A 17,389-nucleotide genomic window follows, 5' to 3' on the forward strand; every position below is an offset into this window, starting at 1 on the left:
AGGATCCTGCATTGCCATGATCGGTGGTGGAGGTCGCAGAGGAAGCTCAGATCCCATGTTGCTGTGGCTCTGGCATAGCCTGTTGGCTACAGATCAAATTAGATCCCTACCCTGGGAACATCCATTTGCTGTGGGTGCAGCCCTAAAAAGACAAAAACTAAAGTGATTCATATACATGTACTCACATCCATTCTCTTTTAGATTCTTTTTCCCTTTAGTGTTCATTTGAATGCGGCTCCAGTCTGTTTTTTCCTCTAATTGAATTACACTGACATGTTAGAAAACTATTGATTTTTACTTAGTATTTTGTAACTGATTCTTAAATATTTCAGAAGTCCTCCCAGATGTTGAAATCAGGGTGTCAGCCAGGGCTGCAGACATTTCAAGGACTGACTGGCAGAAGCTAACTATAACTCACTCACAGAGCTATTGGTAGATTCATGTGTTCACAAGCTATTGACCAGAGATTCTGCACAATTCCTTGGCACATAGGCCTCCTCCTTGGGAACTTGGATCTTGTGAATATGAGCAAGAGAGAGACCATAAGAATAAAGCCATATGGTATTTTTGCTCCATTCCCAGAAGTGACTTCCCAACACTTCCCAATGTGTTCATGTATGAATTAAGTCTATACAGACATCTCACACTCAAGGAGGGGAAAACTGGGAGCATCTCAGATACAGTCCATCATGATAGTCTCACCCCCCTTGAAGACTTTTTCTCTTAGCACAATAAGACTCAGGTCCTGTCCATCTTTTTTCCAGCCTAGCCCAAAATTCATCCCACCATCATGATCACAGTAAAAGTTCCCTGGGCATAACTAGCAAATGGGTAGAACTACTCCACTGGGTCCTTCTGTAGATCCCACTCTACTGCTTCAGGGGATGCAGTCTCAAGTAGACCCCCTGGTTTCTGACTCACTAGGGGAGCCCTTCCATCCACATTAGGCCAATCTGCAGCCATCCCATGGTCAAATGTAGCAAATATGCCATTGTTTCTGATTTATGCTAACTAGAGAAATACACCTCACAGCACAATATATTTTCTAAGATTTCTATTTTAATATTTTATTTAATTTTATTGGAGTACAGTTGAATTTCAAAATTGAGTTAGTTGCCAGTATACAGGAAAGTAAACAATTGTACACACACATATATCCATTCCTCTTCAGATTCTTTTCCCATTACACAGTTATTACACAGTATTGAGTAGATTTCCCTGTGCTATAAAGTAGATCCTTGTTACTTATTTGGTCCCCTGGTGGCTCAGTGGGTCAAGGATCTGACATTGTCATTGCTGTGTCTCAGATTCAATCACTGGCCAGGGAATTTCTGCAAGCCACTGGCACAACCAAAAAAAAGTATGCTCAGACTAATCCCAATTCAATTAAATCAGAATATCTAGTGGTGAGACCAAGGTGTCAGTAGTTTAAGCTTGCCAGGCGATTTGAAGAAATGTCAAGGTTGGGAGGCAGCATCATATATCCTCATAACATAACCTGCACATGCAGATTTGAAGAAACAGAAATTACTATGGAAAATACACAAGAGCTATGAAAAAGTTGTAATTGTTCAATATATTCAAAGAGAATTATTCATCTTTCAAGGATGCCTGGATCACCAAAGATAAACTTTAAAATCACTGTAGATATAGTAATGTTCAGTCACGCAGTGATTATGATCTACAAAGGATCCTAGGACACTCCACCAGTCATAGTAAAGCCATAAAAGAGAAGGAACATTGAAATAGTAAGCCAGGAGAGGCATCAAGCCAAAAAGAGCTACAAAAATGATGTAATATGAGAGTGAGAATTTCAAGTGTACATGTTCAGTTTTGCTGCATTATCCAGCCAACACTCCAAATGAGTGGCACAGGTACTCAGATTACACTGACTTTCTGAGAAACCTCCTCGTGGTCCTTTGGATGTCACTGTTCCACAGACTGTAAATGAAGGGATTCAGCATGGGGGTGACCACAGTATACAACACTGAGGCCACTGAATCCCTCCTGGGAGAATGTGAGACAGCTGAGCTGAAGTACACCCCAAGGCCTGTTCCATAAAATAAGCAAACACCTACCAGGTGAGAGCCACAGGTGGAGAAGGCTTTATATCTCCCTCCTGGAGAGGGGATTCTCAGAATGGAAGAAGTGATTTTATAGAAAGAGAAAAAGATCCCTGAGACTGGAGTCCCACCAAAAATGGCACCAACAAAATACATGATTAAGTTATGGGTGAGAGTGTCAGAACAGGCTACCTTGAGGAGTAGAGAAGGGTCACAGAAGAAATTAGAAATTTCCGCATTCTTGAAGCAGGTAAGTTGTAGCACAATCCAATTGTGCACCTGGGACTCCAAAAGGCTAACCAAAAAAGACACCAAAACTAAGTTGCAACGGAGGTGTGAGTTCATGATGACCAGGTAGTGCAGTGGGTGACAGATGGCCACAAACATGTCCTAGGCCATCACAGTCAGAAGTGTACAATCCACAGCCTCCAGAATAATAAAAATAGGCATCTGAGTTAAGCAGCCCACATAGGAGATGACTGTGCTGTGAGTGTGGATGTTCACAATCATCCTGGGGATGGTGGTAGAGATGAAGCCCATGTCAGCCAAAGACAGGCTGCAGAGGAATAAGTACATAGGGGTGTGGAGGTGGGAGACAGAGGTGACAGCCAGGATGATGTGCAGGTTCCCCAGCATGGTGACCAGGTACATGGACAGGAACAGGACAAAGAGGAAGGGCTGCAGGTCTGGACCATCTGAGAGGCCCAGGAGGAAAAATTCTGAAACATTTGTTACATTTCTGGTTCTGTGTAACTTGGACAGATTTTAAACAAAAAAAGGAGGGTTGAAAATAAGGAAATATGTAAGTGGGTATGCAGCATTCTTTTCATATTTTGTCTGCAAGCATTTCATTTCCAAGGTCATATACCACAGGACTTTCAACAAAATTCTCCTTGTGATAAATTTTATCTGCTAAGAACATGTTCCTCTTTGGTTTCTGTGTTATCCACCTATTTCTATTCACTCTTGCTTTGTAAAACACTACTGAGGGGTAAAAGGGAGCAAGAACCTTAGAGACAATCAATTCATGATCTAAATGGAATACAGCCTACTTCTTTAAAAATAATGTAGAATGAGAAATTGCCTTCCTCCTTAAGAAAAACATACTTTGAATTTAAAGAAATCAAGACATAGTTGCAGAAATCTTTTTTTATTCAAACACAATTCTAGGTATTTCCTTCATTTAGAATAATTATAAGTCTCTATGAACGCAGAACCATGTCATCTGGATTCTAAATTAGAAATGAATATTCATAATCAGAAAACATTTTAGGAGTTCCTGCTGTGGCTCAGGGGTTCAAGAAGCCAACATATGTCAAAGAGCATTCTGCCTATGTTTTCATCTAGCAGCTTAATAGTGTCTGGTCGTACATTTAGGTCTTTAATCCATTTTTTTGTATGGTATTAGAGAGTGTTCTAACTTCATTCTTTTACATGTAGCTGTCCAGTTTTCCCAGCACCACTTACTGAAGTGACTTTTTTTGCGATTGCATGTTTTAGCCTTATTTGTCTAGATTAGTTGACCATAGGTGCATGGGTTTATTTCTGTGTTTTCTACTCTGTTCCACTGATCTATGTGTCTGTTGTTTCTCCAGCACCATACTGTTTTCATGACTGTAGCTGTGTATGGTCTGAAGTCAGGAAGCCTGATTCTACCATTTCTGGGTTGTATTTTCCAATTTTTGGGGGGGCTATTTGGGGTCTATTTGTGTTTTCATGTATATTTAAAATATTTTGTTCTACTTCTGTAAAGAATATCCTTGGATCTTGTTTGATCCACCTCCTAGAATAATGTCAATTAAAAACAAGAACAGGAGTTTGGGTCATGACTCAGTGGAAACAAATCTGACGAGTATCCATGAGGATGCAGGTTTGATCCCTGGGCTTGGTCAGTGGGTTAAGGATCCAGCATTGCCATGAGCTGTGGTGTAGGTTGCAGACACAGCTTGTATCTGGTATTGCTGTGGCTATGGCTTAGGCCTGTGGCTACAGCACTGATTCAACCCCTAGCCATGGAACCTCCATATGCTCTGGGCGCAGCCCTAAAGAGACAAAAAAAAAAAAAAAAAAAAAAATCCAGGATCTTATTAAACTAAAAAGATTTTGCACAACAAAGGAAACTATTTTTTAAAATGAAGAGATAATTCACAGAATGGGAGAAAATCTTTGCAAATGATGTAACAGACAAGGGCCTAATCTCCAAAGTATACAAATAGCTCATAAAATTCAACAATAAAAAAAGCAACACAATTCAAAATTGGACAGAAGACCTAAATAGACATTTCTTCAAAGAAGACATATAGTTAGCCAGTAGGCACATGAAAAAACTCTCAACATCATTAATTATTACAGAAATGCAAATCAAAAACTACTATAAGGTACCACCTCACACCTGTCAGAATCGCCATCATTAATAAGTCAACGAATAACAAATACTGGAGAGGGTGTGGAGAAAATGGTTCCCTCCTTCAATGTCAGTGGGAATGTAAATTGGTACAACCACTATGGAAAACATTATGTAGGTTCTTGGAAAACTAAATATAGAACTACCATATGGTCTAGAAATCCTACTGGTGTATTTAGAAATTAGACAAATTTTCTGTCAATGATTAAATAATAATGAAATTTTAAAAACACTCCAATATTTTTATTTTATACAGGGTTATTGTTTCAAAATAATACTATCTCAGTAAAATCTCTGGTGTCTGAGAATACTTTACTTATTTTGGACACTCTTCTACAGTATCCAAATAATATCACTTTATTTTTTTTCTTTTTTTCCCAGTTTATTGAAGTATTACTGACAAAATTGCATAAAATTGTTCAGCTGAAATGTTTTTATAAAGATGTACAAAATGATTTAATACACACAGACATTGTGAATGATTATCACAATCAAGTTAATTAACATACCCATCACCTACAGTTACTGTGTGTGTGTGTGTGTGTGTGTGTGTGTGTGAGAGAGAGAGAGAGAGAGAGAGAGAGAGAGTTTGGTAATGGTTTAGCAGATCTCACTAGCGGAATTCAAGAATAAAATACATAATTGTTAACTATGGTTACCATACTATAAATCGGATCCCCCCAACTTACTCATTTTATAACTGAAAGTTTGTGCCCTTTGACCAACATCTGCTCACTTCCACCACCTCTTGCCCTCCCAGCTACAGATCTAATGTAGATGATCCTATGAGTTTGATTTTCTTAGATTCTACACATAAGTGAGATCATACAGTATTTGTCTTCCTATGTTTGGTGTATTTCAGTGAGTATAATTGAACTCTCCAGTTCCATCCATGTTGTCACAAATGGCAGGAGTTCCTTCTTTTATGGCTGAATAGTATTCCTTTTTCTAAATACACAAAACATTTCCTTCATCCCCTCATCTGTCAACAGACATGTTGGTTGCTTCCATATTTTACTATTTGAATAAATGCTGCAAAAAACATGGGAGGGCAGACAGTTCTTTGAGGTCCCGATTTCATTTGTTTGGGATATACCCTGAAGTGGAGTTGCCGGATGATGTGGTAGTCCTATTTCAATTAGCAGCAATTTTTAATTTTTAAGAGACTTCCATTCTGTTTTCCATAATGGCTGTACCAATATTCATTCCCACCAATCAGGTGCAAGGGTTCCCTTTTCTCCAGAGCTTCACCAACATTTGTTGTCTTTTTTATATGTAATTGCCATCCTAACATATGAGAAGTGATATTTCAATGGGGTTTTGACTTGAGTCTCCTGATACTAATGATGTGGAGCTAATAGGCTTCAGACACCTAATAGGCTTGTTTTCCTGACCATAAATCCTCTCGTTTACAGCTGAGGAGCTTAGCACTAGGGGAGGCCCCAGAGCCCAGAGTATGACCCAGCCTTCTCACATCTAGCTAGCAGGTTTGCATGTCAATCTTTCCTGATACAGGAATTGCAATTCTCTCACTTCTGCTACCTGATGGTAATTCAGTTTCATTGCTTTGACATGTAACTCTATGATTTGATGCAGAAAAAAATCAAAATTAATAATGTAAACAAGTCTGGGAAGTTTCCTTACTATGAAATTAGGGTAATAATTGAACCTACCTAGTGAGACTATTGAAAGAAAGTTTGACAAAATCAGTAATATTGCTTAGACCAGTGCTTTTAAGTGCCAGTTGGCTGGTAATTCATGTGTGCTTATTTTAAAAATACGCAGACAACACACCCTCAGCCTAGAACCAATATCAGGATCTCTGCAGGTGACTTTTTCAATCACACTAATGAGAATCTGGGCTTAATAAACACTGTCTTGGAATATTGCCCAACACTTAAAGAAAGCTCCAGGAATATTACCTATAATTGCTCTCATCAATACACACCATCACTTATTAAATATGAATGTTTAATAATACTTGCTTCAGTTTTCATATTTTATTGAGATGTGAAACATATCTGATAACATTTGGCTTTTCTTGGATCTCAGCTCAATCCCATCCCTCTGTATACCTGTCCCCTAAAAGTAACCAGTGGCATGAAGTTGATGGGTATATTTCCTTGTCAACATTTCCATGATGTCAATATTCATTTATGTACCTCTAAGTAGATTTCTTAAAAATCTCACCTTAGCATATTTCCTCTAAAATGTACTTTACCTAAACTTTGAGGTGAAATCTCTTTGTGAATACAAATAAGTACTTCAAACATTTTTCCTGATGCACATGGTTGCAAAAGGCAAAACATAACTTATTTGGTTTATAAATTTATAAATTTATATTTATGTATTTTAATATAAATTTAACACATTTAAACTATATTGTTTGTGTATATTTACTGTACTTATATAATCATATATTTTATTTATTAAATAGTTAACTTAAACACTTTATATTATTATTTATATCAGAGTCCTTTTACAACAGTCCTATGAAAATTCTTCTGCCACACTTTGTATCTTACAAATGAGAATATGCATATGAACTGTGAGTGGCGAATAGTTCAATTTCTAAGAACTAGTGAATATTCAGTTTTACTAATATTAATTGCTTACATTTTTATTGTCTAAGTCCTATGCCTTGATTTCCATGTTTTCAGACTCTCTGAAAGTTCTAAGCAGAGGTGCAGAAGTCTAACCACAGATACATCTGATGTACATTATTTTAAATAGTTTTCATTTTCCTAAGTAGGAATGGATCCCAAGACTAATTTTTATGTCTCCTTTTGTGGTTGAGTAGGCTGATTATGGGTATGGAGGAAGAAGTAGACAGTTGAAATAAGATCCAGGAGCAAGATCAATAGAGAGATCTATCCTTAAATATCCTGCACCAATTCTTCTTGTGATTTTATTTTATTTTATTTTCATCAGAGTACAGTTGATTTACAGTGCTGTGTCAATGTCTGCTGCAGAGCATATTGACCACGTCATACATATGTATACATTTTTTTCATGCCATCTTCTATCACGTTCTATCCCAAGAGATTGGATACGGTTCCCTAGGTTGTACAGCATGACCTTATTGCTTATCCATTCTAAATGTAAGAGTTTGGAACTATCAACCCCAAACTCCCAGTCCATCCCATTCCCTCTCCCTTCCCCTTGGCAATCACAAGTGTTCTCTATGTCTGTGAGTCTATTTCTGTTTTGTATATAGGATCATTTGTGCCTTATTTTATTTTATTTTATTTTATTTTATTTTATTTTATTTTATTTTATTTTATTTTATATTTTGCTCTTTAAGGCCCACCTGTGGCATATGGATGTTCCGGGGCTGGGGTCTAATCAGAGTCACAGCTGCTGGCCTACACCATAGCCAAAACAGCACCAGATCTGAGCCATGTCTGTGACCTACACCACAGCTCATGGCAACAGTGGAGGAAGGGATTGAACATGCAACCTCATGGTTCTAATAGGATTCATTTCCCCTGTGCCACGATGGAAACTCTGATTTGTGCCATGCTTTAGATTTCAAATATAAGTGATATCAGATGGCATTTGTCTTTCTCTGTCTCTTTCTGTCACTCAAACATCTTTCCTATCATCCATACAGCAAACACTACCTACTGTGTTCTGCAAGAAAACTCCACAGAGAAGGGCTTCATGACAGGGAGTTTCTGCCAGCTCTCACAGGGAAGACACATGACTGCTGAGGTTGGCAGGGGAAAGCCTGCTCAGATGCTTTGTGTCTGGACTCAGTCTGTCCAGGATGACTGGCTTCAAACATGGCTTTAACTCGTACTAACCAATACCACAGTAAATGTTACATAAAATGCTGTGCCTTCCTCTTATTGAAATAATCATGGGATGTGGGTACTTACAGTTTGAGAGATGATGCAGATGTAATCAAACAAGAGACATAATACACAAACCACAGAGCCCGACACTCATCAACAGTACATGATGTTTTGTTTAATGCCATCCTCCTTCTCATCTTCATCATTGCTTTCATGAGCATTTGAATTGCTAAGAGGGAAGTTTAGAGGGGTTCTTGTTCTGCTATGGTGGGAGGGATGCCAGGCAGAGGCAAAGCCAGTGAGGATGGATGCAGAAGTCTGAATGTGAATTCTCACACCCAAACCAGAACCAAGAACAAAAATTTCAGAGGGCTCTGCTCCAAAATTCTGTACATCGATGCCCTTTCATCTTTCTATCTCAACAATCCTTTTGGTCTCTTAGGAGGAAATCATGCTCCCAAGAGTCCCTCCATCAATCACTCTTTCCCCTCAGCACTTACTGGGCTTGGATGCATCTCTACTGGACCATGACCAAGGAGTAGAGATTCACTGCCCTCTCCTGCCTGGTGTGTGATGAAGGTTCAGGCTCTCTCCTCAGAACTGGCAAGAAGTCAGACTCAGGCTGGGAACCACTGATACAGATGCTTACAATGATGGAGACACAGGTCTAGAATCCATACTCTTAGAACTGGCAAACTGAAGAGATGGAAGCACTGGCCAATTATGTACAGTGGTGTGACCTGAGGTCTCAGTGCACAAAGCTCATAATTAGCCATTTGGTCCATGTTGTCCCAGTCTCTGGAGACTTGTTTGTATTAATGGAAGAAGTAAAAAAGAGAAAACTGAACATTTCTGGAAGGTTCTTGGTCCCTAGTCTCTTCAGGAGGATGTTCACCCATACCTTTGTCTCCTTACATGTAACATGTTGCAGAATGTTAACATAATATTCAGATATTTCCCCCCAATGTAATCAGTCAATGTATGATTTTAATCCCTGTAAACCCATTGTATTCATCACAAAATCTATGCAGCACTGGGCCATCTACAGCAAGAATGTGATACCTTTTCAATTTTCTCAGCTAATATATGTCTCCAAGGATTACTTATTTTCATTACCTTAGTTCTTACTTGGAATGGCACTTTATATTGTGGAGATTTACGGGTGTGTGTGTGTGAGGGGGATGTTTACTAATTTCAATGAGTCTTCACTTCTAAGTTTTCCTCTAATGGAATTAGGTTTCCCTATTAGGATACTCTTGATTTTTGTCTTTATTTGGTAACTGATATTTACTTAAATATTTCAGAGGGCCTTCCAGAATGTTGCAATCTAGCAGTCAGTCAGGGCTACAGACACCTGGAGGCTTGATTGGCAGAGGAGCACTTCTCCAGCTCACTCATGGGGCTATTGTTAGGATTCACAAGTACACAGAAAATTATCCAGAGAACTCCCATAGTTCCTTGACTCATGGGCCCCTGAGGGAATACCTCACCACATGGAAGCTGTGTTCTCTCAACAGAGAGAGGAAGAGAGAGAGAGGAGGAAAAAAGGTCAGATTTTTCTAAAACGCTAATCCCTCAAGTGACACATCCCAACATGTCTTCCACATTCTCATTGTCAAAATCAAGTCACTATGTACATCTCACTGTCAATGGGAGGGAGGTGTACAAGGCATGAAAAGCAGAATTGGGGATCCATAAGAACATCTCAGAATCTGCCCACCACAGAGGCCTCTGCCCTAAGAAGTTTGTGCTCCAAGCATTTTAAGATTCAAGTCCATTTGCCTGCTTTCTAGCATATTCCCAACTTCATCCCACCACCATAATCTACATAAAATAATCTGGAGCTGCTCAAGCAAATGGGTAGATCTTCCCCTCCACTGGGTTCTTCTGCAGACCACCCATCTACTGCTTCTGGTTGTTCAATTTCAAGTAGACCCCCTGATTTCTGACCAACTAGGAGAGCCCCTCCATCCACATCAGGCCAATCTGCAGCCATTCCAATGTCAAATTGAGCCAATGTTCCCAGGGTGGACTCCATTCTCCCTGGAATCTCTTTGCTTTAGGTTTCTTTGTGTTTTCAGCTCTTGAAGCCTTTCATAAAATATGGTTGGGGATTACCTGTTTTGTTTCATTTTTTTGCTGGTGGATAGAGCAGGAGGTATGTGGATAGTGTGGTCGTATAACCTTCTCAGTCTTATCCATGCAGTCTTCCCGACACAGTGACCTCTCTGCTGATGAATACAGAGATTGGTTTGGCATTAAGTGATAGGAAAGCTAATGTACACCAAAGCAAATTGGATATGGAGCAAAGCATGTTATTAACCTGTGTGCACATAAGTGATGGAGAGTATATTTAGGAGAGAACACATGGCAGGTAAGTAGAGGTAGATATGAGAGGGGAGACTGGGTATTGGGGCAACTAAAATAATTAGTCCACAGGGGAAAAAAACTATTATTAAACTGAAATGATTGCATAGAGATTTCAAGGGATAAGATTCTAGAGTCAATGACAAGTGCCAATTTATAGGATATGAGACGAGGAAACCAGTGGTAGTTATATTTGTACCATAAAACATCCTTTAACCTCCTGTGCCTGGCCAGGGACAAAACCTGTACCTCTGCAGAAACATAAGCTGCTGCACTCAGATCCTTAACCCACTGTGCCATAGTTGTAACTCCCTACTGCTCCATTTGATCTCTTCCCAACAAGGAAGTTAATTTTAAATGAGCATCTTGGAATTTATGTTACCTGGTATTACTAACTGTGATATTGAGTAGCATACAAATCATCTTTCTAACAACCTCATCTGTAGAATGAAATTAACAAAAAATTTCAACTGATAGGGTGGTTGAGATGAGGTAAATAAAATTACTTATTAGAACATTTTTTGAGGAGTATGTATGATCCCCTTTTTATGTGGAATCTAAATCATTGAACTCAAAAGGAACAGAGGGTATTTACTCCCATTTCATCAATTGTGAACATTGTGGAGATATATTACATGAATATTGTAGCACACCTAGCACTGATACTCAGGTGGATACTTTCTATTATAGTATTTTTGGATTTGCATTTTCCTATTTTCACTTGCTGTGAGAATTTTATGTTTTTATTCAATTTTTTGGCTTTCATTTTTTTTATACTGTACAGCATGGTGACCCAGTTACACATTTATGTGTACATAAATTTTTTTCTCACATTATGTGGTCCATCATAAGTGACTAGACAGAGTTCCCAGTGCTACAGAACAGGATCCCATTGTTAATCCATCCTGAAGGCAATATTCTGCATCTATTTACCCCAAGCTCCCAGTCCCTCCCATTCCCTCCTCTTCCCCCTTGGCAACCACAAGTCTATTCTCCAAGTCCATGATTTTATTTTCTTTGGAACGGTTTCTTTGTGCTGTATATAATATTCCAGATACAAGTGACATCATATGGTTTTCGTCTTTCTCTGACTTACTTCACTCAGGATGAAAGTCTCTAGTTCCATCCATGTTGCTGCAAATGGCATTATGTCATTCTTTTTTATGTCCAAGTAGTATTCCATTGTGTGTATATACCACATCTTCCTAAAACAGGATATAGTATATTTAGCAGAACATAAACTGGAAATTAAACCAAACACACACAGACAAAACAACATAACTACGGCTCTTTCCAAGATGCTTTGGCTATTACTTAGGTTTGCATAAGTTGATATGCATATATAACATTTCAGTACAGTTAATCATTTCTTATTGGGCTACATCTCTTCCTAAAAACTATTAGAAATTTTCCTCTGTCAAATGTATTATTTTCTTTCATAGCAAAGTCAAGTGTATTGTTTTCTTTAATATCAACATTTCTCACAAACGAATGGATATTTTTGGTTGATAACTGATTCACTTTGCTGTATACCTAAAGTTAACACAATATTGTAGGTCAAAAAGGCTCCAATAAAATTTTCTTTGTGTTTGACATCTACGTTCATTGTAGTGAAATGCCTACCTCAATAACTTAAATAGTGAAACGTGAAGTAAATTGAACTAGTCTTGCACAGCATTCAGAGGGCCCAGACTACTACCATTAAAAATGAAGCCTAACAAATCTAAGCAGGAATGGACACTCATCTTGTGGAGCACAAACAGGAGCCCTCAGACTTAGTTCTTGTGACAGAATACAGAATGGCATGATAGTCGGGCGAAGTCCTAAGCAGGCCATTTCTGGTAAAGGTATGAGCTCCCATTTGCTTGACCACATTACAATCCTAAATAATGGAAAAGAAGATAAATTTATTGTGATGATTTGGGTGATTTAATGATCCTCAGATATCACTAGAGCCACACAGCAACTGAAAATATGACATCACACCCTATTTCCCAGTGGCGTACCCAACACTAAGACGGAGTCTTAACAACAACATAAAATAATCTGGAGGTGCCCAAGCAAATGGGTAGGTCTTCCCCTCCACTGGGCACTCCTGCAGACCACCCCTCTACTGCTTCTGGTTGCTCAATTTCAAGTAGACCCCCTGATTTCTGACCAACTAGGAGAGCCCCTCCATCCACATCAGGCCAATCTGTAGCCATTCCAATGCCAAACTGAAGCAATGTTCCCAGGGTTTCTGATATACACTAACTAGAGTGGACTCTATTCTCCCTGGAACCTATTTGCTTTATGTTTCTTTGTGTTTTCAGCTCTTGAAGGCTTTCATAAAATATGGTTTGGGAGTACCTGTTTTTGTTTTGTTTTTTGCTAGTGAAGCGAGTGGGATGTATGTGGATAGTGTGGTGGTGTAACCTTCTCAGTCTTATCCGTGCAGTCTTCTTGACACAGTGACCATTCTGCTGATGAATGCAGAGATTGGTTTGTCATTAAGCTATAGGAGAAGCTGAAATGTATACCAAAGCAAACTGGATATGGAGCAAAGCATGATATTTATGTGTGTGTAGATAATTACTGGACAGTATATTTAGGAGAGAACACATGGCAGGTAAGTAGAGGTGGATATGAGAGGGGGGACTGGGTATTGGGGCACCTGAAATAATTAGTCCACAGGGGGAGAATGTATTATTCACCTGATATGATTTCATGGTGATTTTAAGGAATAAGATTATAGAGTCAATAATGAATATGAATTTATGACATGGGATATGAAAACCAATGATAGTTATGTTTATACCATTAAAAAAATCCTTTAACACATTGTGCCAGACTGGGGCTCAAACCTGTGCCTCTGCAGCTATCCAGGCCATTGCAGGTGGAGCCTTAACCCACTGCACCACAGTGGTAACTCCACTGCTCCATTTTATCTCCTTGTGATAATGAAGTTAATTTTAAGTGAGCATCTTGGAAACTGTGATCTTGATTATGATACGACATCTTTCTAACTTCCTCATCTATAGAATAGCATTGACAAAATTTTTAACTGATAGACTGGCTGAGATGAGGTAACCAATACTACCTATTAGAACATTTTTTGATTGCATATTTTGAGACTATTTTCTCCAATTCTGTATGTTGTCTTTTTTTTATGGTTTCCCTTTGTTGTGCCAAAGCTTGTCAGTTTGATTATGTCCCATTGGTTTATTTTTGCTTTTATTTCTGTTGCCTTGGGAAATTGACCTAAGAAAACATTGTAAGGTTGATGGCATAGAATGTTTTGCCTAGGTTTTCTTCCATGAGTTTGATGATGTCTTGTCTTATGTTTAAGTCTTTAAGCCATTTTGAGTTTATTTCTGTGCATGGTGTGAGGGTGTGTTCTAGTTTCATTGATTTTCATGTGGCTGTCCAGTTTTCCCAGCATCACTTGCTGAAAAGACTGAGAATCTGGGGTTAAAGGATGCAAATTATTGCCTTTGGAATGCATTAGCAAGGAGATTCTGCTGTATAGCCTTGGGAATTATATCTACTCACTTATGATGGAGCATGATGGAGGATAATGTGAGAAAAAGAATATATATGTGTATGTGTGACTGGGTCACTTTGCTGTACAGTGGAAAATTTACAGAACACTGTAAACCAGACATGATGGAAAAAATAAAAAGCATTTTTTAAAAGTAACATTGTTTGAGGAGTATGTATGATCTCCCTAATATGTGGAATTTAAATTATGGAACTCTTCCTAAAAACTATTGGAATTTTCCTCAACCAAATGTATTGTATTCTTTCATTACAAAGCTAAGTATATCTTTTTTTAATATCAAATTTTCTCAAAAAGGACTAGATGTATGTTTGTGTACAACTGATTCATATCACTGTACACCTGAAATTAACACAACATTGTAACTCAACTAGACTCCAATAAAATTTGCTTTATATTTGTCATCTCTGTAGTTGGTAGAGAAATGCCTACCTAAATAACCTAAAGACTGAATGCAAAGTAAATTAAGCTGATTTTGCACAGCTTTCAGAGGGACAAGACTACTCCTATGAAAATATTTTCTGACATGTAGAAATGCATGGACACTCATCCTGTGGGACACACAGGAACCCTCTCACTTTGTTCTTGTGACAGAATACAGGAAGTCATGGTAACCAAGTGAGGTCCTAATCCGGCTGCTTCTAGTAAAGGGAAGAGATCCCATTTGCTGACAGCATGCGTCTTTACAATCCTAAATTAATCGAAGTGATGAAAAATTCATTGTGATAACTTGTGTGACTTGATGATCCATCATTAGAGCAACACAGCAACTAGAAGATGACATCACAACCTATTTTCCAGTGGTGTACCCAAACTAAGACAGAGCCTTGACCACCACCTTTTTCCCTTTGAACATTTTGCAAACTTCCAATTGAAGGTGCATTACAAGTTATTACATACCTTGTAGGGTATGTAAGTATCAGTTAGGATTCAGTGAAGAAAAGAGAAACCAATGAGTCATTTTAATGGAGAAAATTTAACATAGGAGTTGGTTAAAGGCAAAAAAGAACAAAGCATAACACAACTATCATAAGTGTAGGAAGAAGTTACTACACCTAAGGAATGAGGGTATAAAGGGAAAAGTTGAACACTTAGGTTGAGCATTTCAGGCAAAGAGACGTTTTCTGACCATTCTTGAATAAATGTAAGATGAACACAGGATGGAAAATAGAGCAGTAATTTCAAGAGCCCCATCCTAAAGCAAAGTATAGAAGTGTGGGTTCGGAACAGAAACAATGCCTTCACAAACAGCACATAAGCCAAGCTCTAATGGTATAGAGAGACACCTTATGTGAAGAATCATAAACAGAGGCAATGGGGATGGGGTTCCTGTTGTGGCGCAGTAGGTTAAGTAGCAGATGCCTCCTCTGTGAAGATGAAAGCTCAAATCCTGGTCATGCTTAGTGGGTTAAGGATCCAGTGTTGCCGCAAGCTACAGCACAGGTCACGAATATGGCTCAGATCCTGTGTGGCTGTGACTGTGGTGTAGGCCTGAAGCTGCAGCTCTGGTTTGACCCATTACCCAGGGAATTTCCATATGCCACAGGTGTGGCAGCTTAAAAAATAAAGACAGAAAAGAATTAATGGGGAAAATAAACTGCCCGTTGCTATAGTAGACTCTTCATATCTTCTGCCTTTGAGCTCTGATCTCTTTAGGATCTTCTTCTATGAGCAATTAGAAACCAAGTCATAGAGGTCAACTTGGAATGAAAGACCTTTCTTAGATCAGAAGTTCCCTACCTACGCCATAAACTCTAACCACCTAGGTGCTTTAAAAAAAATCCTCATGCTCCAGACACAACCCATTCAATTATCAGGAAATCTGATGTTGAGATCCAGTTGTCAGCATTTTTAAGCATCCTGGAAGATTTCAATAAAAGCCAAGCTTGAGAAGCAGTGGCATGATTCTTCATACATATCCTGCATAAACAGTTTGGAAAAAGAGTTGTCAAAAATAATAGACATTTTCAATAATAAAAAGAGAGCTGGTCATCTTTTCAGGAAGCTTGGGTCAACATGATAAACTACAGACATCTCCATAGATACAATAAGAGTTAGCCATGCAGTAATTATGATATGCAAACATCCAAGAATACTCTCCTAGTCCCATGAAAGACATATCAAATGAAGCAATATTCAAATGTGAGGCAATGATAGGGATGAAGGCCGTAAGAGCTACAAAAAGATGTAATGCGAGAGGAAGACTTTTCAGGTCTAGACATTGCATTTTGCTGCATGTTCCAACCTACATTCCAAATGGATGACACAAGTACTTAGATTAGGTAGTTTTGCTGAGGAACCTCTTCATGGCTCTTTTGATGTCTCTGTTCCTCAGGCTATAGATGAAGGGGTTCAGCATGGGGGTGACCACGGTGTACAACACTGAGGCCACTGCATCCTTCCTGGGAAAATGTGAGACAGCTGAGCTGAGATACACCCCAAGGCCTGTTCCATAAAATAAGCAAACACCTGCCAGGTGAGAGCCACAGGTGGAGAAGGCTTTATACCTCCCACCTGATGAAGAGACTCTCAGAACGGAGGAAAGAATTCGAGTATAAGAGAAAATGATCCCTGAGACCTGAGTACCACCATAAACGGCGCCAACAAAATACATGACTATGTTATTGGTGAGAATATCAGAACAGGCTAGCTTGAGGAGCAGAGAAGGGTCACAGAAGAAATTGGAAATGTCCACATCCTTGAAGCAGGGAATTTGTATCACAATCCAATTGTGCACCTGGGAGTCCAAAAGGCTGATGAAAAAAGACACCAAAAGTAAGAAGCAACATAGGGGTGGGTTCATGATGACCGGGTAGTGCAGTGGGTGACAGATGGCCAGGAACCTGTCATAGGCCATCACAGTCAGTAGAGTACTATCCATACATCCAAAAAGAGTAAAAATAGACATCTGAGTTAAGCAGCCTGCATAGGAGATGACTCTGCTGTGAGTTTGTATGTTCACAATCATCTTGGGGACAGTGGTAGAGATGAAGCCCATGTCAGTCAAGGACAGGTTGCAGAGGAAGAAGTACATGGGGGTGTGAAGGTGGGAGTCAGAGGTAACAGCCAGGATGATGAGCAGGTTCCCCAACATGGTGACCAGGTACATGGACAGGAACAGCCCAAGGAGGAGGGGTTGCAGTTCTGGATCATCTGAGAGGCCCAGGAGGAAAAATTCTGAAACCCTTGTTTGATTTATGGTTAGATCTCTGGTTCTGTG

General features: G+C 39.1%; 2 protein-coding genes across 2 annotated transcripts; both read right to left on the minus strand.

Annotated features, from left to right (window-relative positions):
- Nucleotides 1-1,883: 1,883 nt before the first annotated feature.
- Nucleotides 1,884-10,302, minus strand: LOC110258461 (olfactory receptor 7E178-like). The gene is given in 2 exon segments (XM_085011708.1): nucleotides 1,884-2,782; nucleotides 10,080-10,302. Coding segments are annotated over 2 exon segments (1,122 nt in total).
- Nucleotides 10,303-16,447: 6,145 nt separating this feature from the next.
- On the minus strand, nucleotides 16,448-17,389 carry LOC110258274 (olfactory receptor 7E178-like). The gene has a single exon (XM_085015272.1). It carries the CDS (start codon nucleotides 17,276-17,278, stop codon nucleotides 16,448-16,450), a length of 831 nt encoding a protein of 276 aa, XP_084871398.1. The 5' UTR covers nucleotides 17,279-17,389.

Source organism: Sus scrofa, chromosome 2 (assembly GCF_054392235.1).
Source record: "Sus scrofa isolate SSC_HxYL_T2T_F1_AM1 chromosome 2, Sscrofa_HxYL_maternal_Yorkshire_Landrace_v2.0, whole genome shotgun sequence".
Taxonomy (NCBI): domain Eukaryota; kingdom Metazoa; phylum Chordata; class Mammalia; order Artiodactyla; family Suidae; genus Sus; species Sus scrofa.